Source organism: Corvus cornix, chromosome 5 (assembly GCF_000738735.6).
Source record: "Corvus cornix cornix isolate S_Up_H32 chromosome 5, ASM73873v5, whole genome shotgun sequence".
NCBI classification, from domain to species: Eukaryota; Metazoa; Chordata; class Aves; order Passeriformes; family Corvidae; genus Corvus; species Corvus cornix.
The window spans coordinates 2080944-2106436 of record NC_046335.1 but is presented as its reverse complement, the minus strand read 5'-3'; the positions used below and the strand labels follow the sequence as shown (position 1 = coordinate 2106436).

At 54.8% G+C, this 25493-nt stretch overlaps 1 protein-coding gene across 12 annotated transcripts in view; it reads left to right on the top strand.

The window, feature by feature from the left end:
• Positions 1-25493, top strand: part of TRIM9 (tripartite motif containing 9) — a 59939-nt gene that overhangs the window by 28036 nt on the left and 6410 nt on the right. For 3 of the 12 annotated variants that reach the window (XR_005601971.1, XM_039552393.1, XM_039552391.1), the window contains exons 2-9: positions 4967-5062; positions 5489-5611; positions 13467-13577; positions 14063-14216; positions 16236-16393; positions 17708-17846; positions 22031-22219; positions 24708-24749. Coding sequence is in view for 10 of the 12 variants with exons in the window: in XM_039552393.1 (XP_039408327.1) it covers positions 4967-5062; positions 5489-5611; positions 13467-13577; positions 14063-14216; positions 16236-16393; positions 17708-17846; positions 22031-22219; positions 24708-24749 (1012 nt within the window). In the remaining 2 variants the exon portion in view is untranslated. The other 9 variants (XR_005601972.1, XM_039552395.1, XM_039552394.1 and 6 more) reach the window with 7 other exon arrangements.

The window sequence follows — 25493 nt, the reverse complement described above, 5'->3', positions numbered from 1 at the left end:
GTGACAGGACAAGGGACAATGGCTTCCCACTGCCAGAGGGAAGGGATAGATGGGATATTGGAAGGAATTCTTTCCTGTGAGAGTGGGGAGGCCCTGGCACAGGGTGCCCAGAGAAGCTGTGGCTGCTCCTGGATCCCTGGAAGTGTCCAAGGCCTGGCCCCTGCAGGATCCCAGGACACAAGGAGCAGCCCCTCCAGGATCCCAGGACATGGCACTGTCTGACCCCTCGAGTCTCAAGGGCCAGGTCAGCCCAGGCTGCAGCTCCTGGTTTCTTTCCAGAGGCAGCCTTGAATCCAAAAGTCAAGCTCTCATGACTGGAGCCAAAAGCCAATTAGCAGCAGTTTAGCTTCATCAACTTCCTGACTGAATGCAAGTTTTAATTAAACATCCCATTTTAATTAGTCAGGCATCACGTACAGGGAGCTGGCCTCAAGATTCAAAGGCTGCAGGTCCTGTGCTTTAATTAAAGGAGACTCGCATGAGTTCAACTCCAGCATCTGTGACAGCTCCTCATCCTTTGGAGGGCAGGAGCAGAACAGCTGGGAACAGCTCCTTTCCCTGCCAGGGTATTCCTCTCCTCTTTTACTTCCACATGGATGCTCCAGTGGAAGAACTGGCTGGGAGATGATTTGGTTGGAAAGAGTGAAGAAACAGGGGCTGGTTGCAATGCTTGGGGTGTCAGAGCAGGTACTGGGCTCTTGGTGTGATGCCAAGAGCTCTTTTGGGGTGAGGTTTGGTGTTGGTTGACGGCAGCTGAACACGAGCCCAGGTGTGCCCAGGTGGGCAAGAAGGCCAAAGGCACCCGGCTTGTACCAGCCATGGTGTGGCCACAGGGCCAGGGCAGAGATTGTCCCCTGTGCTGGCACTGCTGAGGCCTCACCTGAATCCTTGGGTCAGTCCTGGGCCCCTCATAACAAGAAGGATTGAGGGGGCTGGAGCATGTCCAGGGAAGGGAACAGAGCTGGGAAGGGGCTGGAGAATTCCTGAGGGAGCTGGGAAAGGGGCTCAGGCTGGAGCAAAGGAGGCTCAGGGGGGACCTTGTGGCTCTGCACAAGTCCCTGACAGGAGGGGGCAGCCGGGGGGGTCGGGCTCTGCTGGCAGGGAACAGGGACAGGAGGAGAGGGAACGGCCTCAGGCTGGGCCAGGGGAGGTTTAGATTGGATATCGGGGAAAAATCTCTTCATGGAAAGGGTTGTCCAGCCCTGGCACAGCTGCCCAGGGCAGTGGTGGAGTCCCCATCCCTGAAGGGATTTCAAAGCCCTGTGGATGTGGCACCTGGGGACATGGGGCAGTGGTGGCCTTGGCAGTGCTGAGGGACAGTTGGGCTCCGTGATCTCAGAGGGCTTTTCCAACCTCAGCAATTATGTGATTTTATGATCCTGCCCAGTGCCAGAGCCTGCAAACGAGCTGGGGTTTGAAATGGGAGCAGCTTCCTCACCCCTGCTGGTGTCCAACCCCAGTGAAGTTCAGGCTTTTCCCGGTGTGCCAGGTGCAGCTGTCACACCCATCCAGCACCCAGTGCCTCCGAAAATAACAAGCCCAGCTCCCTCCTCACCTCCGAGTCAGTGTGGATGAGCTCCATCACTGGCAGCTGGGTTGTACAGGAGGAAAAGCAGAGCAGTTCCAGCGACGCAGAGTTAAAATGATGCTGTTCTCTGTTCCTTGGAGCCTGCTCAGCCCTGCTGAGCCCTCAGCCCATCTGCACTGGCTGCTCTCGTCCCTGTGCTGGGACAAGGGAGAATCAGAGAGTGACAGAAATCCCTTTGTCAGCCGTGCCTGGGAAGGAGGAGGGTTATGGAGCTATTAGTGAGCACAAAGAGGGGACAGATTCTCTCCTAAGTGCTCTGGGGACAGAGATTTAAATGCTTAGCTGCCATTAATGCTAATGTGAATCAGAGGTCTCTTCTTACTGCCCTGGAACAAGAGCATTGAAAAAAAGAGGGCAGCTTTCCGCAAAGGACAAATTCCCTTGATTTTAAGGTGCTGGTAAATGGGATTTTTCTTCATTTCACACTCATTAATTCCCCTGCCTGCTCTAGTTGAGGGTTGGGCTCAGCTCCACTCCAGCACATGGGAGCTGCCAGGCCCACTAGATGATCCCCTGGATGGTGTCCCCAGAGCAAGGTTTCTGACCCCAAAAAAGCCACCATGATTTTGTCATCACGTGGAGATGCCAAGTGCAACGTTCCAGTTTTTTGCAGAGAGGGGAAGTCCTTCCAGCATGTGTCAGAAATACTGACAGATCTTGTTTCCTCTGAAGGACTCCAGTGCCTAAAGGGGCTCCAGGAGAGCTGGAAAGGGACTGGGGACAAGGGGTGGAGAGACAGGACACAGGGAATGGCTTCCCACTGCCAGAGGGCAGGGATGGATGGGAGATTGGGAAGGAATTCCTGGCTGGGAGGGTGGGGAGGCCCTGGCACAGGGTGCCCAGAGCAGCTGTGGCTGCCCCTGGATCCCTGGAGTGTCCAAGGCCAGGCTGGACACTGGGGCTTGGAGCAACCTGGGATGGTGGAAGGTGTCCCTGCCCATGGCAGGGGGTTGGAACGAGGTTGTTTTTGAGGTCCCTTCCAACCCAAACCATTCTGGGGTTCTGTGATTCCTCCTGAGTCTCCCACTTAGATCACACACTTGTGGGAATCCTGTGACTCTTCCATCAGTGTCTGGTGATTAAATCCATCTCGGAGCTGCCAGACTGCCTGGCTTTGCTCCAGGGGTCACGGGAGGCACCTGTAGGAATTACAGACCCAATCCATCATTAATTCCCCCCAGAGCCTCTGGTTATGAACGTGGTAACAGCCACCAGCAGGACTCTGCTTTTCCGTGGCACCTGGTTGTGGATCACATTGTCAGTGCCCTGGATGAATCCACCATGGAATTCCTGCGGATCCCGTCGGGTGCGTGGCTTAATTAACCTTGTTAATGATATTTCACAGCCCCCAGCAGGGTGGCTCTGGCCAGGAGCAGCAGGGGTGCAGCAGGAGGGCTGGGCAGGTGTTTGTTTCAAAGGGAGTGAGTCCAGGAATGTGTTTGCACTCCGGCAGAGCCTCAGCATGAGGGGGACCCATCCTGGAGATGGGGACGAAGCCAAACCTTGGAGCTCCTGTGTCCAGTGAGCAACCTGTGCCCACCTATATGTAGGAAGTGGCCTTAAAATTATGGAAAAATTACATTTTTCAGACAGATGATGCCCCTCCCTCACTGGCACTGCAGGCATCAAGAACAGCCAGAGCAGAGGGAAGGGCTGAGCTGAGAGGGGGGTATAGCGAGACCACAGGCAGGGATGCTCTGACGTGATGAGCCATCTTTTTTTGGGAGGCTCCAAGCTTTCTGCACCATGGGAGCAGTTGTGCAGGGAGTCTGTGGGGAAAGAACTTCCACGGACAACACACACAGGCACCACAGAGCTCTTACTCAATTTAAGCCCACTTTTAAGAAGCATCCCCATTAGGAAAGCCTCAAATAATTACGTTGATCTAAAGATCCCCTTTATGAAATTCATGTTAATGGGGAGGGCAGGGGGGGGAACCTTCTAAAGACTTCAAAGGAAAAAAAAAACCAACCCAACATGCTGCAATTTTAATGAGGAGCTTGTAAACATAACCAACCCCTGCTGATTTTTTCCATTAATTGCCTGTGTTATCAGGGACCGGGGCCCTGCAGCAGAACAGCTCTCAGCAAAACACCTTGCTGGGCTTGGGGCATCTTCCCAAACCCAGCGGGGCTGGAGCCGTGTGGGGGCTGAGGAGGGTGATGGAGGCTTTGGAAGAGGCAGGGTTGCGTTGTCCCTGCGGGGCTCTGACCTTGGCTGGGGGAGGGAGGAGGGATGGGGGGACCTGCTGAGCTGACTTAGCAATCCCATTTTTATTAGAGATGCATTCGCTGATTAGCTCCACATCCTAACGACTCGGGCGCCATAAATTACAGAGGAAATGCAGGAACCACTTGGGTGAGATTAACATCTCCTGGGGAAGCAGCAGCAGCAGCCAGGTCATTTTCTGGGCCCTTATTTTCTAGGCCATTAAAGGGTTGCCGCTGGCTCTCCTCGGCAGCAGTGCTGGGTTTTGTTCTTGATTTCAGCCCAGCAGCACCTCAGCGGACCCCTCTGCCATCTCACTTCCCATCTCCCACACTGGCACAGCACCACTGGGAATGGGAGCCAGCCCAGTGCCCACATCCTGATCCCAGGAGGGGTGGGCACGGTGGGTTTTTGGAGATTTGGGGACATCAGCCACCTTCCCAGCTCCCTTCTGTGTCTGCCACAAAGAAAGATCCCCCCTCAAAAGCCACGGGGTGTTTGCAGCCGATTTGCAGCCCACAAAAGAGGCAAAACCTCTCCCAGAGGAAAATCATTGAGGGTGATTTGCCCAGCTCTTGAGATAATCACTCCTGCTGGAATCACGGCACAAGGGGAAGGTCGGGAAGATTCCTGAGTGAGTGTCCGGGAAGTGCCGTGAAAATGAAAAAGCTTTTGATGAGCATAATGATTGTTATTACCTCGTTCTGCTGCTGGCCGGGTGTTCCCACCCCAAAGGGAGAAGGAGCAGTCAGTATTTTGCAGGAAGAACCTTCTCTCCCTTCGCTTTCAGGAGGGTGTGGGTGATTTTCAGTGTGACTCGGGTGGCCTGGCCCGTGTTCCCAGCAGCCGTGGGTCACATCCTACAGGAGTTTTGGTGATGCCCTGGAGAACACAGATCCAGGGCAGGGAGTGACTGGCTCACTGTGAGACCCAGGGTGGGTGTGGCTGATCGCCCAGGGAAGCCCGTGGAGGAGGTGGACATGGAATATCTCCTTCCCGAAGCCAGGACATCCATGATGATGGTTAACCCTCCTTCTCCTCTCCTTGCACTCAGAGACACACGGACACCTCGGCGGGATGCAGCCCACCCCCAGCCCAAATCCCACACAATCCAGGGGGGTGGATGAGTCCTGGGCATGGAGATGACCTTGCTCTTTGTTTGTCCTGCAGAGCCAGCTCTCCCAGGCCCTGAATGGTTTGTCAGACAGAGCCAAGGAGGCAAAGGAGTTCCTGGTCCAGCTCCGCAACATGGTGCAGCAAATCCAGGTACTGTGTCTCCAGGCTGAGAAACTGCCCCTTCCCACCAGGATGAGCCATCCTCCATCCCGTTTCCCAAGCTTGGATTGGTGGGTGCTCTTCCAAAAGAACCCACACCTCACTTTTAATATTACCCCCCCTGAACCCTCTCCAAAACTGCTGCTCCCGGCGTCGTGGAGGGAGCAGCAGAGTCCTGAGCCCTTCCCATCTCTACCATGGGTAGATCCAAACCTGTTCCTCGCCTGCCACCACCACGTTTTCCACGATCCAAGGCTGTAAGGATCCCACATCCAGTGCTATGGATTAATTAGTGGGTGGCAGTGGTGCAGCTGCACATGCAAGAATGACCCGTGTGGCACCATTAAAAAGGAAAATCCAGTTTTCCAGCTGGACTGGGGACGTCCCCTGGGCTGTGACTCCCTCTCTGCCCCACAGGAGAACAGTGTGGAGTTCGAGGCCTGCCTGGTGGCCCAGTGTGACGCCCTCATCGACGCCCTCAACAGAAGGAAAGCCCAGCTGCTGTCCCGGGTCAACAAGGAGCACGAGCACAAGCTGAAGGTGGGCCTGGGTGGTCAGAGAGCTTCCTGCAGGGTTGGCACTGGGTGGGAATGAGGACTGGGATGCTGTTTGTTGGGGAGGTCACTGGGAAGCCACTCCTTTTCCACATGAATTCCATCTTGCTGCAGGTGCCCAACCCGCTCCCAACGTGTCCCTGAGCAAAGTGTTCCTTCCTCCAGGTGGTTCCCACTGAAGTATTCCATTATTGGGTTCATTCCTAGTCCTTAGGTCAGCAGAGCCGTGTGTACAGCATGGAAGACGACTTTGTTCACGTCCCATGTTGCTCCCAAGCTTCTGGAATGATCCCGCAGGATGCTGAGTGCTCGTAACTTCTGCTGAAGTCCTGGGCCACTTGGTGTCACGAGATGTCACCAGGAGCAGGGCTGGCTCCCATTTCTGTGCTTTCGTGGCCTCGGGGGAGTGGTGGCGCTGAGATTTTTGGTGTTGGGGGAGCAGAGGTGCCGCTCAGTGGGAGCTGTGGGAACGGGCTCCCGGTTTGTGTCGTTCCCGCTGTCACCACGTCTGTCCAGCTGATTTGGGGCTGAGAAGGGAGGGAAAGGACCAGATCTCACCTGGGAGCAGTCAGAGGTGCAGCCATGGCCAGAATTGCTGGACAAGGTGGTTGCACGCTGGCCATCAGTGATGGGGTCCAGCTGAGGGGTGTCACACCCACATCTGTGATCCCAGGGTCCCTCTCCCGAGGTCATTTCAGTGTTCTGCCTGGAAACTTCTGTGTCTCTTGACCTTGCTTTGGGCCACCCGGGAGGCTCCCAGAGAGATTCCTGGAGCTGCCTAAAACAAGAGAGAAGGCCACCAGTCCTCTCTGAGTGCAGACCATGGGCAGCACGAGGGCATTTCCACGGGGAGAGAGACAATGGCAGCTTTGTGGGGCCGAGCCCACCATCAGTGCTCATTCCCAGCAACAAAGCACAACCCCAAAGAGCCACGGCACAGAGGGGACCCCCAGTGCCTGGTGGGCTCCCCTTCCCTCATCCCCCTCGGGCCATGGTTAATTAAACTCTCACAAAGCCGGGCAGCACAAAGCAATTTCCCTGCTCAGCACAACCCCGGGAGGCTTTTGGCTGGAGGAATGGATCTGCATCCCACTGCTTGTTCCTGCTCCATCCATGGATCTGCATCCCATGGATCTGCATCCCACTGCTTGTTCCTGCCCCATCCATGGATCTACATCCCACTGCTTGTTCCTGCCCCATCCATGGATCTGCATCCCACTGCTTGTTCCTGCCCCATCCATGGATCTACATCCCACTGCTTGTTCCTGCCCCATCCATGGATCTACATCCCACTGCTTGTTCCTGCCCCATCCATGGATCTGCATCCCACTGCTTGCTGCTGTCCTGTGGCCTCCATCCCGCCCCATCCACCCTCGTTATCAGCTGGGCTTTGTCATCAGCCAGGCCTGGTCCTTCAAACAAGAAACAGCCCCTGGGTTCCTGACTGGACTCTTAAATCAGCCCTGGAGCCTCCCTCCCTGAAGCTCCTGCAGTTCCACGTGCCATGGGAAGGGCAGGAAGGGCTCTGTGGTGCCCTGGTAGATCATGGAATGGTTTGGCTTGGGAAGGACCTTAAAGCTCATCCAGTGCCACCCCATGCCATGGGCAGAGACACCTCCCACTATCCCAGGTGGCTCCAAGCCCTGTCCAACCTGGCCTTGGACACTTCCAGTGATCCAGGGGCAGCCCCAGCTTCTCTGGGCACCCTGTGCCAGGGCCTCCCCACCCTCACAGGGAAGAATTCCTTCCTCATATCTCATCTAAAGTTCCCACTGCCGTGGGTGAAGCTGCAGTGATTTACACTGAGATGACCCTGGGCCCATTTCCATCTGCAGATAAGCAAGAGGTCACCTCCTGGCCTGTGCTTCATGTGGAATTGGGACCCAGGGTGAATCCTGCAGGACCATGGGGCTTGTCCTGGGTGATACCCACATCAGCACAGGACACTTTTGGCCGCTGACTCGGGCTGGGAACTTCACCCCTTCCCACAGAGGCCCATCCAGAGCCTCCAGGCCTATCCTGTGTGTCCACTTGTCACTGCCCTGTCCTGGAGCATCTCACCCGAGGAGGTGAGTGGCCAGAGTGACCAGTGAGCCTTGGCAGTGGCCAAGGAGCCCTTTCAGATCCAAGCTGGTTGCTCCAGCAGCCGGCAGGGATCCGCAGGGTCCTGGCTGCTGTCCTGGAGCCGCTTTCTCCGTGGGCTGCTGCTCCTGCCCAGTGGGATATTGGCCATCCTGGCACCGTGGCAGGCAGGAGGAGAGGCACAGCAGGGGACAGAGCTTGCCCCTGGCATGGGGCCACGGGCGCCTCTCAGGACACGGCCCAAGTTCCCATCCCAAGTTCCCATCTCCGTGTGGCGCCTGGATTTGGGGTCGGCTTGGCTTTGGGACTGACCTGCTTTGTCCTGACACACATTCCGTGGAGGCAGGCACAAATCCAGGCCTGACTCTGGGCCAGCACTAATTACTCCAGAGCAGGGAGAGGCTTGTGAGGACACGAACTGGGAAGGGACATCTCCCTGCCTTTCTCCAACCTCCCACTGCAGTCGGATTCAAGGCTGAGAAGAACCTGGGCTTTAAAAAACAACATCTGGAGCAGCAGTGGGGCCAGGGGCCTGCTCCACCTGCAGGACAGACCTTCTTGTCTGTCCTTCTCACTGCTGGTCCCGGTTTTTAGAGGAGCAGTGGGGTCTTTCCCGAGGGATGATGTCCTCCAGCACAGGCAGGTTTGTGCAGGGGACACAGAGGCTTCCCTGTGGTGTTGTCCCAGGAAGAAATCTCTCCTCAGCCCACCACACACAGACTGAGCTCTGGGTGCACCTCCTTAAGCTCTCAGCAGCATTATGGACCATTCCAGTCGTTTTCCAGCCTTCAGGCCATGGGATGCCTTGGCTCCATGATTTCTCCAGGCTGCTTTGGCTGTTCAGGAAAACAGCATTTGCCACATTTCCCAGGAGAGCAAATTACGTAGGAAACGCTCACCAGGGGCTCCTGTCCATGGCACTGGATCTCCAGAGGTGAGATGCTGCTCCTTCTTCAAAGGTTGCAGTCAGGATTTTCCAGGGGAACTCAGTGTTCCTGTTGGATCAGGTTCCTGGTGGTAACAGCAGCTCTGCTTTTCCCAGCTCCAGCCTGAGCCTCCTCTCCCGAGTCACCATGGAAACACCCACCTGGAAAGCTCTGCTTGGGGGATTCAGCACAATCAAACCTTGCCAGGATCTGTCCTGATGATTTTTCCATTTGGGATTTTTCCATCTGGGTGTGCAGCTCCGTGGTGAAGCACAGCAGCACCTGGGACACCACCTTCCATCCCCACAGCCCTGCAGGTGACCCAGGGTGAGGAGGCTCCTGTCCTCCACGTGACATTCCCAGCAGGACTCATCCCGGGCACTGGGAAGGTTGAGTGCCTTGAAATGTTATCCACCCCAGTACTAAAAGAGAGGAGGAAGACACTTAAGTAGAGCTGAGCATAGATGTTATTGCCTTCCAGTAGCTGGATTAAAATTAAAATGTAAATTATAGTCAATGTCATCTCGGGAAGAAAAGCTCTTGAAAGAACTGTCCTATTTTAAGGTCGTGGTGAACTGCTGTGAGAGCACAAAACCCCCTTTTTATAGGCTGGAATTAGCAGCCAGGTTCTGATTGTTGCTTTATTTAGCACCTAAAGGGGGGTAAAAATGGTATTTGGTAAAAATGACCACAAAGAAAATGTGTGGAGCTTCCCAAATCCCCTCAAAATCTGAGCCATTGAAGAGGCAGGCTGGGGTCAGGCTCTTCTCCCAGATAAAGGGGAACAGCCTCAAGTTGCTTCAGGGGAGATTTAGATTGGATTTGAGGGAAAAGTTCTTCATGGAAGGGGTTGTCCAGCCTTGGAACAGGCTGCACAGGGCAGCAGTGGGATCACCATCCCTGGATGTGTTCAAAACCCATGTGGATGTGCCAGGTTTTCCTGGGAATCTGGTGAATCCTGCGAGTCCTTCGAGGCCTCCCGAGGCTGCCCCTCAGCCCAGCACAGCCCCTTGCATGAGTCCAAGGCTTGAGGAGCTCCCAGATTTCCCTTCCAGCTCTCTCCATCAACAAACTCTTCATTACTGGGGTAACAGGGGCTCCCAGGGAGCAGAAATCCCTCATGCATGAGGAGAATCCCAGGATTCTGCAGCTTAAGGCCACTTGGAAAACTTTCTGGCTTCACTGACCTTGCTGGGTTTAGACCAGGCCTTCAAATGTGTGGGAGATGTTTAGGTCTTACTTCTCAAACCTTTAATTTTACTAATCAAAGTCATTAAGTGTGCATCCCACTTCTCCTTTAAAGCCACAAAGCCCCACTAGATTCCAACCAAAGATCCCTCTTTTTTTTTGCCTTAAAAACAGTTTGGTGCTGGTGAAGGCAACGTGGATTTCTGCTCTTGGCTTTTGTGCTGTAGAGATGCTGAAATTACAATGCTGTTTTATGGCCTGGTTCTCCAGATGGATGATGCTGGATCCCTGAGGGGATCACAGAGTTAGAGAAGGGCTGGGACAGAGCTGCAGCTTTGGATTCACCTGGAACAGGCTGCCCTGGGCTGCCTCCCTGTGAGCTTGGAGTGTTTCCAATGCTGGAGACTCCACAGCCTCTCTTTTTCTGGTCTTTGACCACCTTTATAGAAAAAGAAAAAAGCTTTTATTATGTCTGCACCCAGCAAATGCTGTTTCCTGGAGACTGGTGCCTGGCTGGAGGGAGCAGATGGCAATTCTGCTGGAAATACTTGGAAAGCACCGGCTCCGACAGGGAGAGGTTCACAAATTCATTATCCTGGCCAAACCAGACAGAGATTTAAGCTGCAAAGAAGATAAGAAGATTGTCTCAGCAATCCCATCTTTGCTGCCTTCCTGGCAGCACGTGCATTTCCCCACAGAGGGGTCTCACGTGAGCGAAGGATGTGGCTTTTCCAGGCGTTCCGGGTGGGATTCCCATTTTCCCGTCCGCAGCCCAGCAGGCAGGGAATGCAAAACCTGGCTCTGGCTTGCTTGGTGCAGTCAGGATGTGCTCTAACAGCAATGTTGGACCCCACAGACTGGTTTTATCTCATGGTCTGCAGCTGGGAGACCCAACATCCACACAACAACAACAACAACAATCCTTCCAGGAGCAGGACAACCCCCAGCCCCTCTCTCTGAGCAGGAGGGATCAGATGAAGCCAAAAGGCTGCTTTGAACCCCCGCTGCACCTTCTGGCTCCTGCCCTGAAGGACTGAGCAGCCCTGCTGGGAAAGGAAATCCAGGGGCTTGCCCTCTGTCAGGAGGGTCAGGGTAGGAGTAGGATCTCCAGGACCAGCTGGTGGCTTTGCTTCATCCTTGCAGGACCTAAAGGGGCTCCAGGAGAGCTGGAGAGGGACTTGGGACAAGGCATGGAGGGACAGGACACAGGGAATGGCTTCCCAGTGCCAGAGGGCAGGGATGGATGGGAGATTGGGAAGGAATTCTTCCCTGTGAGGGTGGGCAGGCCCTGGCACAGGGTGCCCAGAGCAGCTGTGGCTGCCCCTGGATCCCTGGAAGTGTCCAAGGCCAGGTTGGACATTGGGGCTTGGAGCAGTCTGGGACAGTGGAAGGTGTCGCTGCCCATGGCAGTGGGTGGGATGGGATGGGATGGGATGGGATGGGATGGGATGGGATGGGATGGGATGGGATGGGCTTTAAGATCCTTTCCCACCCAAACCATCCTGGAACTGCACTCAAGTGTTAGAAACTGGCATTCAAGGAACTCCCCACTCTTAACAGCAGCGTCGGAGGCCAAAACCAGCATGTGCAGGTCCTGCTGCACAAAAGCTCCACCTCAGAGCCATCCAGCATCTCCAGAAGCCTCTGGCCAATGTCCTGGTCCAGAGGAGCCATATGGGAGCTCCCTCTGGTGCCTTGTCCACCCTGCACACGGGGTGCCCTGGCTGCACCCCTGCCCCAGCTCCCGGGCTTGCTGCAGCCTCCCTCTGCCGCAGCCTGGAAACACCAGGCTGGGATTGCTAAAATCAGCCAGGAATGGCTGCTCCCTAAAAATCTGGAGCTGTTTTGGAGAGTGCTTAATGGCATTTCACAGGAGCAGTGATGTTGTTCCAAGTCTCCCAGGGAAGAAGGGACAGGACGAAGGGAAGCAGCCTCAAGATGCACCAGGGGAGGTTTAGATTGGATATTAGGAGGAATTCCTTCATGGAATGGGGTGCTCAGCCCTGGCACAGGCTTCTCAGGAGTCTCCATCCCTGGAGGGATTTAAAATCCACGTGGATGTGGCACTTGGGGACATGGGGCAGTGGCAGCCTTGGCAGTGCTGGGGGGAACAGTTGGCCTGGATGGTCTTAGAGGGCTTTTCCAGCCTGAATGAATCTCTGCTTCTAAGCTGCAAGACTGGTAGTTCTTTTCTTCCTGCTAGGTGATTAAGTAGAGGTGATTAAATTTTAATTAAGCAACACGTGATGGCATTGATTGCTCTGCAGGAGCCACCCCCCCTTTGAAGCCCAGGTTCCTTCACCGCAGGAGCCTGACGTGCTTCCTTTGCCCTGCCCATCCCTCAGACAGGGATGCTGGAGGGATGCTGGCAGGAGGAGATGCTCCCCAGCCCAGGGTGGGCATCCAGGAGCTGCTGAGCCTGTGGAGCAGCAGGCACTGAGCTCCCAGGAGTGTTCATCCCTGTTTATTGCAGCTTTTCCCATCCCGCTGCAGCTGCAGAGCTCATCCTCATTGTAACACTCCACGGAGCTGCACAGCTTTGTTCAGTGCTAGTGGAGAACTTTGCACAGCTTTTTAAAGCTCTTCCAGCAGGAGAAAATAAAAAATCTTCCATGAGCACTTGAGCGCATCGCTCTAAGAATAAAATCTCTCTTCCCGAGCTGCTCAGCCAATATCCCGCAGCAGAAATCCTGGAGCTGCAGGATTCAGTGTGAAGGAGCAGCCAGCCTTCAAATAAATCCTTGTGGCATCCAGCCTGAATCCTTTTCCTCCTTGCTGTGCTTCAGGGAAGGTCAGCAGAGCCCTCAGGCACCAGTAAACCACAGGCTTGTGCTTCTCTGCTGGGATGCTGGAATGTGATCCCTTGGGGAACCAGCCATGGGTGCAGGAAGTGCCTTAATGTGGAGCCTGGGCAGCCCCAGGCAGAGCTTGGATTTTATTGATTTTTTATTTCTCTCCTCTCCCTGGCACTTCTCTCCCTCAGAACTCATCCCCAGCCAGTGGAAAAGATGAGGGAATTCTGCAGCGTGGTCCATCTCAGCTGATGAGCATCTCAAACAGATCCTCAGGGATGAGGCTGGGGGAGTGGTGTGTTCATTCCCCTTGGAAACAGCAGCTTCCAGGGTTGCTCCTCATCCAGGGCTGTTGAGTGCAGCTGCCCCAGAGCCAGCCCCACGAGCTGGCTGCATTCCAAGGGTGGATAGGGCAGCTGTGGATCTATGGAAGTTGGCATTTGCTTTGCATGGAGCTCACAAGCTGCCATTTGGAAGCTGGCTTAATTAAAGACAGGGCATGGAGCTGCCCTGCTGCTTTGAATAATTATGTGTGTTAATGATTTGGGGCTAAACAAAGCTTGTTGGAATAGGTTGCCCAGAGAGATTGTGGACTCCCCATCCCTGGAAGTGTCCAAGGCCAGGCTGGATGGGGCTTGGAGCAACCTGGGATAGTAGGAAGTGTCCCTGCCCATGGCAGGGAGTGGAACAAGATTAGTTTGCCATTGGAAGGGACCTTAAAAACTTTCTGGGATTCTGTGTTGTTGTTCACCAGGTTTTGAAAGATCTGGAATTCAGTGTGTGAGTCTTGGCCAGTTCTGCCTTTCCCTGTTCCCTTGAGTCCCTGTCACCCTGCCTTCCCTGTCCCCTGCAGGTGGTACGGGACCAGATCTCGCACTGCACGGTGAAGCTGCGCCAGACCACGGGGCTGATGGAATATTGCCTGGAGGTCATCAAGGAGAACGACCCCAGCGGCTTCCTGCAGGTCGGTGTGGGGGAATGCTGTGCTTCCTGCACAGCCCAGGGGAATGCAGCAGGGTTGGGGGCTGCTCCAAGCAGGATGGACCCAAAAAATCAAGGCTCAGCCTCTGATCCCCTCCATATCCACAGCAGGGCAGGAGCAGGGATATTTCTGGAAGGGAGGGTTGCAGGAGGGATGGTGCATCCCTGGAGCAGGGATCACAGCGTGCTCGTGGCTCTCCACTGAGAGACCAACACACAGCCCTTGGGAGCTGCATCCCACCATTCATTCCTGGGCTTCCTTTGGCACTAACCCCTGCCATTAAACAGCACCCAGCACTCCAGGGATCCCTCTTCCAGCCGAGCCTGCAGTGAGGAGCGATGCTGGAAACCACAGTGACATCCCAGCCTTCGGCAGCCAGCCTGGGAGGCAGAGGGAAGGGGCAGAGCGGGGTGGGGACAAGGCATGGGGCTCATCCCACGGCAGCTGAGGCTGCTCCTTCCCTGCAGATCTCAGATGCTCTCATCAGGAGGGTGCACCTGACCGAGGACCAGTGGGGAAAGGGGACGCTCACGCCCCGCATGACCACGGACTTCGACCTGAACCTCGACAACGCCCCTCTGCTGCAGTCCATCCACCAGCTCGACTTTGTCCAGATGAAAGGTAAGGATCTTTCCAGTGCTTTCCCAAAGCTCAGCTCTGCTCGTGCTGGGAGCTTCCCTGCAGCTCATCCCAAGGGAAAGGGCAGGAAAGGAGTTTCTCATCTTCTCCCAGCAAGACTGGGCACTCTAGAGCCAGAGTTATGCCCCTTTCTGTGTGTTTTGCATCCCTGGGCCAACCATCTGCCTCCCTGTCTTGGATCCCTGGGCAGTTGTGTGCTGGACCAGGGTGCCAGGAGCTTGGCTTTGCCTGGAAAAGCACTCCTAGTGCATTAAAAAGTTACTAGTGCGTTAAAAAGTGCTCTGAAGAAGTTATTAGTGCATTAAAAAGTGCTCTGCAGGTTGGGACCTCTCTTTTGGGAGCAGAACAAGGCTCTTCCCAACCCTTTCCTCACCCCTCCATGCTCGCTCAGTGCTGAGCAGCATCTGTCACAGACCAGATGTCCCTCCAGACAGAGCCAGGTCACTTAACCTGGGCTCTGCCCTCCCTCTCCTCACCTCACTGTTGGTTTAGATCACCATTTTGGCTTTCATTTCCTCACTGTTCCCCGTTCCCTCTGTGCTCCTTCTCCCATCCCACCAAGAGCTGCTGCAGCCCATGAGAAATTTGTGATTTGGCAAGCCCAGGGAAGCTGACAAAGGTGCAAAGGGGCTGTGACAGAGGGAGGCTCAGGAGGACACTGGACATGGGCTGCACCTTCAGCTGCCTGGAGCAAGAGCCACCAGCTGCAGGTCTGGCACTGCCCTTCATTCCAACCACGGCTGGAATTCCTGGCCCAGGAGCTGTTTGCACACACCAGGGTGTCTCAGTGGCCAAGGACACGAAGGATGTTGGCCACACACATCCCCTGTCACCACAAGGAGCATCCTCAGCTGATGGCCCCGCTGGTGCTGAGGAGCTGCCCGTGCCTGCTCATCGTTAGCCGGGCTGTTCATTTGAAATGTCAGGAATATTTTTGGATTGCAAACCCATGGAGGGCTGGATTGCTGGTTCACACTGCTGTCTTCCTGCCCTCCCTTCCTGCAGTTTAGCCCAGAGGGTTATTTTTAATTAATAAGAGCAAATCTGCTGCTGGTTCAGCCGCCCACCCTCCTCTTACCAAATCTCCCTCCTCCCCCTCCTCCTCCCAGTTCACCCTCGCTGTGCAGATCAGTTGTTGGTTTTGTAGGCTTGCAGAGGGGTGGGTTTGGATCCCAAATCTGTGTCACAGCACTGGGGGAGGGAGGGTAGCACCGGAGGCCTCAATAAAGAGCAATGAGCAATAGGTACGGACATCCCACTGCCAGCCTGGAGGTGCCTGAGGATCCAGCCCAGGAGGTAGAGGAGTCACAGAGGGTGAATGCTGAGCCTCTGCCAGCAAGTCCAGCTTTTTCCCAGGCATCCATGGCTCATCCCCATCTTGTCTGGGTTCTCCATGTCTGGCTCTTGTCACTTGAGGCAGCGAGGATGAGGAGGGTGGGCGAGCAGCTCTGTTGAGAGGTGCATCAGTGGACATCTCCCTGTCACACTGCCACTCTTGCCGAGCTTTTCAGAGCAGGAGTGGGCTGTGGGACACACGTGGAGCTGCCTATCACAACAGAAAAAAACCCTGGCGGTCCTTTCTGTGCCCTGTGCAGCTGATGGGAGCCAAAGGAGGTACTCAGCCCCCCAGTTTTGGTGCACTGAATTTATTGGATGGAGAAGCAGGGCTGTAGATGAGTCCAGACCCAGCGTTCTGCAGAGCCTGGGGGAGAACATCCCAAGTTTGGAACTGGCTGCATGAAAGGTCCAGGCAGCTCAAAACAAGTGCATTGTGCTGCCATAATGCTCCAAAATTAATTAGAAAATGGGAATATAGAAGAAAAGCTTCACCAGGCTGAAGGGGTGAAAGAATGTGGTGGAACTTGATGGGAGAACAATCCTTTCTACTTCCTCCCCTGCCCCTCGAGCTGCCTTCACACCGAGGCAGTAAATACCCCTTGCATTTCTCACCCCGTAGCGCCCGCAGCTAGGGTTGCACTAATTGCACTAATTGGTGATTAGTCTCCTCCCCAGTGCCGGCCCCACCCATCCTGCAGCTGGAGGAGTGCTGCACCCACAACAACAGCGCCACGCTGTCCTGGAAGCAGCCGCCTCTGTCCACGGTGCAGGTGGAAGGATACATCCTGGAGCTGGATGATGGCAACGGCGGCCAGTTCAGGGTAGGTGCTGGGAGCCAGTCCTGGGGAAGCCCCTTCCTGCTGGGAAGGGGATGCTGCTGCCTCCAGTGGTTCCCTGCCACGAGGTGACCACAGATTTTGTCCTCATGCTTCTTTGCAAGTGCCCTCTTCCCTGCTGGGGTGCCCAGGGAAGCGGATGGTGCAGACAGGCTGCGGGATTTTGGGGAACAGGGGTGCAAACGCCTTTCCAGTGGCCAAGATGACTTGGAAACACAAAGAACCCATCCTGAAGCTCTTGTTGCCCAGAGATGCTGTGGCTGCCTCGTTCCTGGAAGTGTCCAAGGCCAGGTTGGATGGGGCTTGAAGCAATCTGGGAGAGTGGAAGGTGTCCCTGCCCACAGCAGAGGGTTGGAATAAGGTGATCTTTAAGGTCCCTCCCAGCCCAAACCATTCCATGATTCCATGAAGCTCCATATTTTTTGGTTGCTGAGTATTTCATGTAAGGTATGCTAATGGCCATGAAAGCCTCCTGGTTTGCCAGCTGCCAGCAAACAGAGGTGTTTAAGGCCTGAGGGCTTTTAAATTGCTGTAATTACACAATTAAAATATGATTTTTCTCTGATCCGACACGCTGATAATTATCCTGGTGTGTTCACATCCACTGAGAGCAGGCACAGGGACCAGCTCATTGCACTCTGAATTTATCCACAAGGAGCTCAGGCAGGCAGGAGCCAGAGCAGAGTTGAGGTGCAGGAGAGGTGACATGGGTGGGACCTGGGGAGAAGGGAGCAGGAGGCTGGGGGTGGGGACAACAAGGTCAGCGCTTGCTGCTGATAATATTCCTTCCCAATCTCCCATCCAGCCCTGCCCTCTGGCACTGGGAAGCCATTCCCTGGCTCCTGTCCCTCCATCCTTTGTCCCCAGTCCCTCTCCAGCTCTCCTGGAGCCCCTTTAGGCCCTGCAAGGGGCTCTGAGCTCTCCCTGGATCCTTTCCTTCTCCAGGTGAACACCCCCAGCTCTCCCAGCCTGGCTCCAGAGCAGAGGGGCTCCAGCCCTTGGAGCAGCTCCATGGAGATCTCCTCTGGACTCGCTCCAGCAGCTCCACATCCTCCTGATGTTGGAGCCCCAGAGCTGGAGGCAGAGCTCCAGGTGGGATCTCAGGGCAGAGCCCCCCTCACCTCCTGCTGGTGCTGCAGCCCAAAGCAGCACCCAGGGACAAATCCCGTTTTGCTCAGCTTTAGCCCCATCCAGCACTCACAGGCCTGCCCCGGGGAGCAGAGCAGGGTGGGATCCTGTGCATCCCCAGTCCCTGGGGGTGTTTTCCCAGCCCTGGCATTCCCTGTGGTTGCCTTGCAGGAGGTGTACGTGGGCAAGGAGACCATGTGCACGGTGGATGGGCTGCACTTCAACAGCACCTACAGCGCCCGGGTCAAGGCCTTCAACAAGTCAGGAGTCAGCCCCTACAGCAAGACCCTGGTCCTCCAGACTTCCGAGGGTAAGGAATAGCAGCAGATCCCGCCCGGCGCGCTCGGACGCGGCTCAGGACACCCCAGCTCGGCTCCACTGGCCCTCCCTGAGCACTGACCTGAGGGGAAGGGACCACCACCTCCCTCAGGAGCCTCCAACAGCGCCAGAATTTCCCTCTCAGCCTTTTCCTTTGCAGGGGATGTTCTCTGGGGAGGTGTTTAAATTCGGGGTTATGTGACACAGAAGGGAAGCTCAGATATTTTCAGTGATCCCATTTAGGCAAAACACTGCCAGCCTTGCTCCTGAGGGCTGTGCTTGGCTGCACGGTGCCATAACCACAGGATTCAGCCCCTGGCAGTGCAGGACAGAGAGCAGAGGGAGCGTGGAGCAGTGTGGGTGTCCTTCCAGAGCCAGGGATGCACAGGAGCCCCACAGCAGCGTCTTCATCGCCCCCACAGCCACAGGCACTCAGAATATTAAACACCCCCTTGCAGGCTGCCAAGGAATCTCCCTGCCTGGCTTTAAGTACATTTGTCACACCAGGCACTTAATCCATTGTGGAAAATTGGTTTATTCCTTGACGTGCAGGTGGAGAGTGGCAGGGCTGGCTCCGAGCTGGGAGTCGGGAGCAGCGGGAGCTGCAGCTGTGGAGGAAGGGATCAGCGCCCACCAGCACGTCTGCTGCCCCACAGCCAGGCACAAAACCCTTCTTTGGGAGTTTTCCACGCTTGCTGGAATCCCTTTCCCTTGCTCCCAGACGAAAATCCTCTTTTCCAAGCCGTGTGAGGATTTTTTTCACAGCAGCATCCAGCTGACTGGCAGCTGGGATCAGAAGGGAGCACACACAGCTCGTGGGGCTGCTGGTGGGGTGGAAGGAGGGTGAGAGCTTTCCTGCCACAGAGCAGCCCTGGGGGCTTTGAGCAAGTGGAAAAATGGGATTTTTGCTGAAAAAGTAGAAGACAAAAGCAGAGCAACGCTATGCAGAGTGTTTCTCTTGCTGCCAGCAGGAGATAACCATTCCAGTTTGGAAAGGGCAGGAATGGAATTCATTCAGAGGTAGAGCAGACAGCAAAACTGTGACAAACTTCTCACAGGAGAGGCAGGGACGTCAAATCGCAGCACAGAGGCCTTGGCACATTTGTCAGACACATCAGTGCCTGTTTGCAGACTGAGCACCAGCAGCAAAGAAGCTGCAGAAGTTCCTCTGGAGATCCAGGGATGGGACAGCCTGGATCCAGCCCTGTGCCAGGTTGGCCAGGACTGCTCCCAAAGCCTGAAGGTCAACAGCTCCCACTCCAGCCTTGGCAGGAGACAGCAGAGCTTCGACTTCTCATCTCATTTGTGTCTCACACGACACATTTGAGACACAATTTCCTCATCAAAACCAGCTGGGCTTTAAGTTCTCAGCCAGGAGTTCGCAGGGTCCCCACTATGATCTTCCCAGCTCTGATCTCCTCTCAGAGGTGTTCTCACTGTCGAGCCAAGCTCAAGCCCAGCTCCAAAATATGCAGGAATCTGGGAGAAAATAGCTGCTTGTGGTCCCAGCAGGGCCGTGCTTGGGGTCTGTGCTTGGTCTGTGCCACCAAGGAGAAGTTCTACTCTCCTTGGCTGCATTCATTCAGCCTTTTCACTTAAATGAGCTTTTGCATTTGTTATTCCAGCACGAAAGAAAGAGGGAGAGAAAGTCAAACGGGCCTGGAGCATTTTGTGCTCTTAGAGGCTGCCTGAGCTCTTTTGGATTCCAAGAGAAATAAATCCCATCTGTGCCTGCAGCTTCCGGATATCTGAGTGACTTGTTGAATAGAGCTGCCTCGCACATCACAGCCCTTGGTGAGGCTTTTATTCCTGCTTTTACAGCAGCATCAGGCCTTTTAAGAGCTATTTAGTCTGAAGTAGGCTTAGCTTTCCCCTTCAGCTGAGCTCTGCAGCTTCCTGCAAAGTGGTTGTGTGGGAAGAGAGGACAAAAGAGGGACGGGCTCGATGTGAAGAGAATATCTCTCTGAACGTGGCTGTCCTGCTCTAAGTGCTTGTGAGGAATTCTGGTGTTTAAGGGCTGGTCTGTAGTTGTGGCCCATGAGATCTTCATCTGCAGCCTGTGGAAGGGAACTGGAGCCTTTCTTCTGCCTTCCCTGAGCAGAGGGTAGTGAGGAGGAAAATGTCTGGCAGGGCCTCAGCATCTGAAGAGAGCAAGGATGAGAAGAGGGGAAAATTGTGTCTGGGGCTCTGCAGGTGGTGCCTCTGTGGTCCTGCCCAGCCAAACAGCCACAGGGAGCCAGGCAGCACTGGTGGAAAATCCCATGGGAAGGCAGCACGAGCACGAGTCTACAGCGAGAACATCTTCCCGTGGTGAGAGGCATCTTCTGCTCATCCCAAAGGAAACTATTGCAGGTCACTCTTCAAAGCTGGTTCTTGGTGCCACCAGCAGGACAAGGTGGTTCCTGGCTGGGAGAGGGTCTGTGTTCCAGAGCCCTTCCCGTGTGCTGGGGCTTCCCAGGGGTGAAATCCCTGTCACCAGCACAGCCAAGGGGCAGCAAGGGCTGAAGGTGACGTCCTTCCCTTGAACCATGTCCCCTCCTGAGCTGATGCTGGGCTGTTCCACACCATCCCTGGGAGTGTCTCTTGTCCTGTCACATCTTAGCCAAAGGCTCCAAGGCTCTGCCTTAACCTCCATTTCTCCAGCACCTGAATGAAGCTCAGCTGCAGGCTGGGAAGTGAGTCTGGAAGGAAGTTTCCAAGGTGGCCCAGGGCACAGAGGTGTCCCAGAGCTCGGCTGGTGGCAGCACTGCTTGGCTGTCCTCACCTGGGAGACCTTGGCTCTCTCCCAGCCTCCTCCTCCTCCCTGAGCTGGGCAGCCCCTGCTCTCCTGGTCTTGCCTCATCCAGCAGATTTCCCAGCCTCTGGCCAGTCTCCTGCTGACCTCTTCCCATGTTCTGTCCAGCAAGCTGGACGTCAGGATGAAGGACCAACTCACTCTGGGTGGAGATGGAAAAGAGGAGCTCGGTGGTGCCTCCCAGGCTTCTCTCCAGGCACAGAGCTTCCACCTCCCTTCCCCAGCCAAGTCAAGCACCAGAACCTTTTCCTTGAAGCCCAGTTCCTCATCTGGAGCCCAACTTTAAATTCCTGACCATCCATGGAGTGACCCTGAGCAGCAACCAGGGCTTTTTAACCAGCAGCTTTTGGAAAGGGGGAACAACCCAAGGGGGAGCAGCCTGCAAGGAGCTACAGGGATGTGAGGGGCTAATTAGGGAGAGTCATGGGCACAGCTGCTCGTGGTAGTAGTTCCTCTGGCTCTTAGAGGTTAGAGCCCGTTCCTCCCTAACCCTGAGCTCTGTTTATTGAGTGTTGTGCAATAATTTCTCTCCTCTCACCCCACTGACGCCCTTTGCTTCCTCAGCCTCGGCCGCAGCAGCAGCGAGTTGCAGAAGTTACAACCCACCATGCAAAAAAGAAATGTTCCCTTTTTTATGTGTTGTAACACAACTCCCAGCTCAGTCCATACTCACAGCCGAGCTGGGAAGGCTGGGGATATGGTGTGAGTGCGTGGATGGTGGATTCTACACTTTCATGTTAACATATCCCTGGAAAAGCTTAGGGAAGAAACCGCAGGAGGTGACTGTGGTAGCAGGGAACAGAAATGACCCAAGGGGTTCCCTCTGCTCTGACATTTTGCTGTGAATCCCACGAGTTCAATTCTTGCTGTAAGGCTCAGATGTGTTTTGACAGGTACAAAGGGATACCAAGAACACAACCTCCCGAACAGCCCTTGAGTAAGGTGGGTGCTTGGTGGTTCTTAGGGTGATAGAGCTTAGCACAGCCCTGCAAAATGCCTTTCAGTGTCACCAGCTGGGTTCTCCACCCCTGATGATTGTGCACAAAAGGGTTTGGGATGTGTCAAAGCACGATGGGACGTGTGCATGGTAACCTGTGAATTTTTTTAGGTGCCTTACTGTGAAGAGGTGCAGGACCCCCCTTTACAGACAAGCCAGCTGAATTTGTCACGCTCACAGGGGGACACTTGGGAAGATGAACACGTTTTCCTTGCTGTCAGGCTGCCCTGAAGGGTCTCGCTGGGCTGCCCAGCACCAGACATTCCTGCCCTGCTGCCGGAGCGGGGTCCCTGCTCCTCTTCGAGGTCCGGCCCGGGCTCGGGAGCGGCGCTGCCCAGCAGAGACCCCATTTCTGATCTGTAGTTTGCATTGATCTTACGTTTAGACACGCAGTCAGAAGAACAGACCCTCCCTTTTCCAGTGCCTTTGGAAAGATCGCAGCTTCGTAGAATGAGTCCTTTCTCCTCCACCCTTAATCTACAACCCAGCTTCTCGGGGAGATCCTACTTTGAGCTAAGATCTTCGGCCCACCAGCTGAGCTTGCATTCTTCCTTACAGTCCCTGAATTCAGCCGGTGAGCTGAGCACCTCTGGCGTTGCCTCTTGGTCTGTGCTTCTGGGCATCTCCAAACTATTTGTTTGTTCTGTTCCGTTGTGTTTGTTTTTCCCATGACATGCGGATGGCAGCGAGAATTCTTTCTGTTTGTCAGGGGCCTGCTCCTGCCCCCAAGGGGGTGGTCGGTGGCGTGGTTCTCCTGGGGTGTTTCAGCTGTGCCAGAGTGGGCAGTGTGAGGTGTGGGGTGATGGAGCAGCACAGTAATTCCTTACCTGGGTGCTGCTCTTGGCAAGACTGACGTGGCTGAACCCTTCGGTGATCATAAATCCCAGAATGGTTTGGGTTGGAAGGGGCCTTAAAGCTCATCCACTTCCAACTTCCTGGTATGAGCAGGGACACTTTCCACTAGAAGATCCCTCATCTCTAGTTTGTGTTGAGCTTGTTTCAAGGGATAATCAGAAAAGACATTCCCTGGGTGAAACCTGTGGAAATATCCCTGTGGTTTCCTTTCACTATGAAGATTTGGTGTGTGAAATTAGTTTGGTTGATTAATTCTAAATCCCCCCCCTCTTAAGAAAGAAGCAAGTCTGGGTGCAGGCAAGGTCTAGCCCAGAGAGGTGGTGATGCCCCCCTTATTGGAGGTGTCCCAGGCCAGGTTCGACAGGACTTGGAGCAGCCTGGTCTAGTGGAAGGTGTCCCTGCCCATGGCAGGGTGTGGAATGAGGTGATTTGTGTCCCTTCCTACCCAAACCAGTCTGGGATTCTGTGATTCCAGCTCACAGCCTGGCTTAAGGCCTGGAGACGTGGGCTCTTTTCCGCTCAGCTTTGAGCACTGGGCTCGGCTTTTCCAAACCCAGACGTGATCATTCCAAAGCCGTGTTTCCTGCGGAGCAGAGGACACCACTCCCGTGGTTCACATCCGTGTGCCCGGAATCGCAGGCTGCGGTGGGATGTAGGCAGGTCAGGCAGAGTGAGGGATGGATTTGGGCAGCCAGCGAGGAGCCACAGGCACAGGGATCTCTCAGAGCTGTTTTCTAACCAGTCTTTGCACATCTTCTGTTGCTAAAGATCCTGGGCCCTGATTCTTCCAGCACTCTGGATTTACACCACTCCAAAGGCGTTAATTCCCGGCTTTCTGTGGTGTAAGCCCAGGAAGAATGGGGGCCCCCGATTGTTTGATTTCCATCCCATAACACGGAATGAGGAATGCTGCAGCATGACCCTTGCCAGAATAACCGGGGGGGCACCCTGCAAATTTTCTTTTCTTTGTGCTTTTTATGTTTGATTGCTCATCGTGCTGCTGTGAGCTGATGGCTTCCAACGCTGTTTTGTTACGGACGTTCCTTCCTTTGTGTCCGGTGTTCCGGGACCCTTCCGTGCTGGCCGTGAGCGATAGCCGTGTCTGCACCGTGGACCTTCTGCAGCCCCACTCTGGGGTGGGGGGACAGGGAAAAACGGGATCCTGAACGCCAAAACAGGGTCTGTGTGTCCCTCACGAGAGCTTGGAGCAGAGAGATGCGCAGAGACCTGGGAAAGCGAGGTTTGAGTCGGAACACGGGGCAGGATTCATTAAAGCAGCCTCAGGAGGAGCCTCTTGGCACAGCACAGAGCACAACCACAGCCGGGTGCTTTCCCACCAACACCCAGGGCAGCAGGGGGAAAACCAGGCACAGAGCCAGGCAGGGGTGGCCCTAAAATCCAGCACCCTTCGTGAGCACCCTCCCATGCAGCGCCAGCACGGGGCTTTGTGTTGGCATCTCCTCCTGGTGAGAACAAGCTCCTGGATCAGACAAGCCCCTAAGTCAGGAAAAACTCTTGGATCAGGACAAGCTCCTGGATCAGGACAAGCTCCTGGATCAGGACAAGCTCCTGGATCAGGACAAGGTCCTAGACAAGGACAAGTTCCTGGCTCAGGACAAGCCCCTGGATCAGTCCCCAGCTCCCATGAGGTGCTTGCAGCCCACAGTCAGGCACAGGAGCAGGAAGGGCACCCCAACACATCCTGCCCATGCAGCTGATGAAGCTGCAGCCCTTTGGTGCTAGCAGGGGTCTGAGCCAGCTCTCAGCCCCCAGGGATCCCCTTTCCAGCTCCACTCCCGCCCAGACCTCACACCCATCAGGAAGCAGCCTGGCAGAGCTCAGTGGTCCCTCTCCACTGGACTCACCAGTGGCTGCCCTTTCCTTAGTCCCTGTCCTTCAAGGAGTGATTTTTCAGTCAATTTAGAGAATTTTTACCAAGCAGCCAAGATACTTCACCAAGGCTAAAATTTCCTGCCTCCTTTCCGGAGAAACGCTGAATAATTGGGCATCCTGAGCAGTCAGATTTAAACAGTCCACACTCAAACTCCCAGGCTGTGCTTGCACCCCTCTCTGTGCCCTCTGGCTTTTAATGAATCAGGTCTCCTGTGGCTGCTGGATGCTTAATTAACAATGAAATGCTCACAAGTGTTTGTCAGGAGGTTGTTGTTCCTTAGCTGTGATGTGTGAAATGTAGTATCTCTTTATAGGATGCAATTTTGACACACAAGGATCGCCTTACTCCCAATTAGGCAAGTATCTTAATTACAATTAACTGGCACCTCCTGCGTGTTGCTTCATTCTTTTTGCTTTTTTACTTCGGCGACTGAGCAGCGTTTCTTGCTCGTACCCTGCTTGCAGAGCACTCTCGGATGTCACAGAATCATGGAATTGTTGAGGTTGGAAAAGCCCTCTAAGATCATCAAACCCAATCATTCCCCAGCACTGCCAAGGCCACCACTGCCCCGTGTCCCCAAGTGCCACATCCACATGGCTTTTAAATCCCTCCAGGAGTGGGGATTCCACCACTGCCCTGGGCAGGAGGCAAATCTGGAGAAGTTATGATTGCTGTAAAGGCATTTTAAGTTTTTCCCCCTGTATGGTTTTAAAGAGAAGCCTGAGATCAGTGCTCTGGAAGTGGCCCTGTGATTAAGAACTGATCCTTCTGCTCTCCTCCTCTTTTAAACTGAAAGAGGAGAGGGTTAGATTGGATATTAGGAAGGAATTCTGGCTGTGAGGGTGGGGAGGCCCTGGCACAGGGTGCCCAGAGAAGCTGTGGCTGCCCCTGGATCCCTGGAAGTATTCCAGGCCAGCTTAGGGCAACCTGGGCTAGTGGAAGGTGTCCCTGCCCATGTCAGGGGATGGAATGGGATGGTCTTTAAGGTCCCTTCCAACCAAAACCATTCCATGATTCCATGATTCTCAGTACATATCCCCGCTCATTAAGGCCACGTGAACGTGGGCCAAATGCTGCGGATGCAATTAGCCCCTCTGCA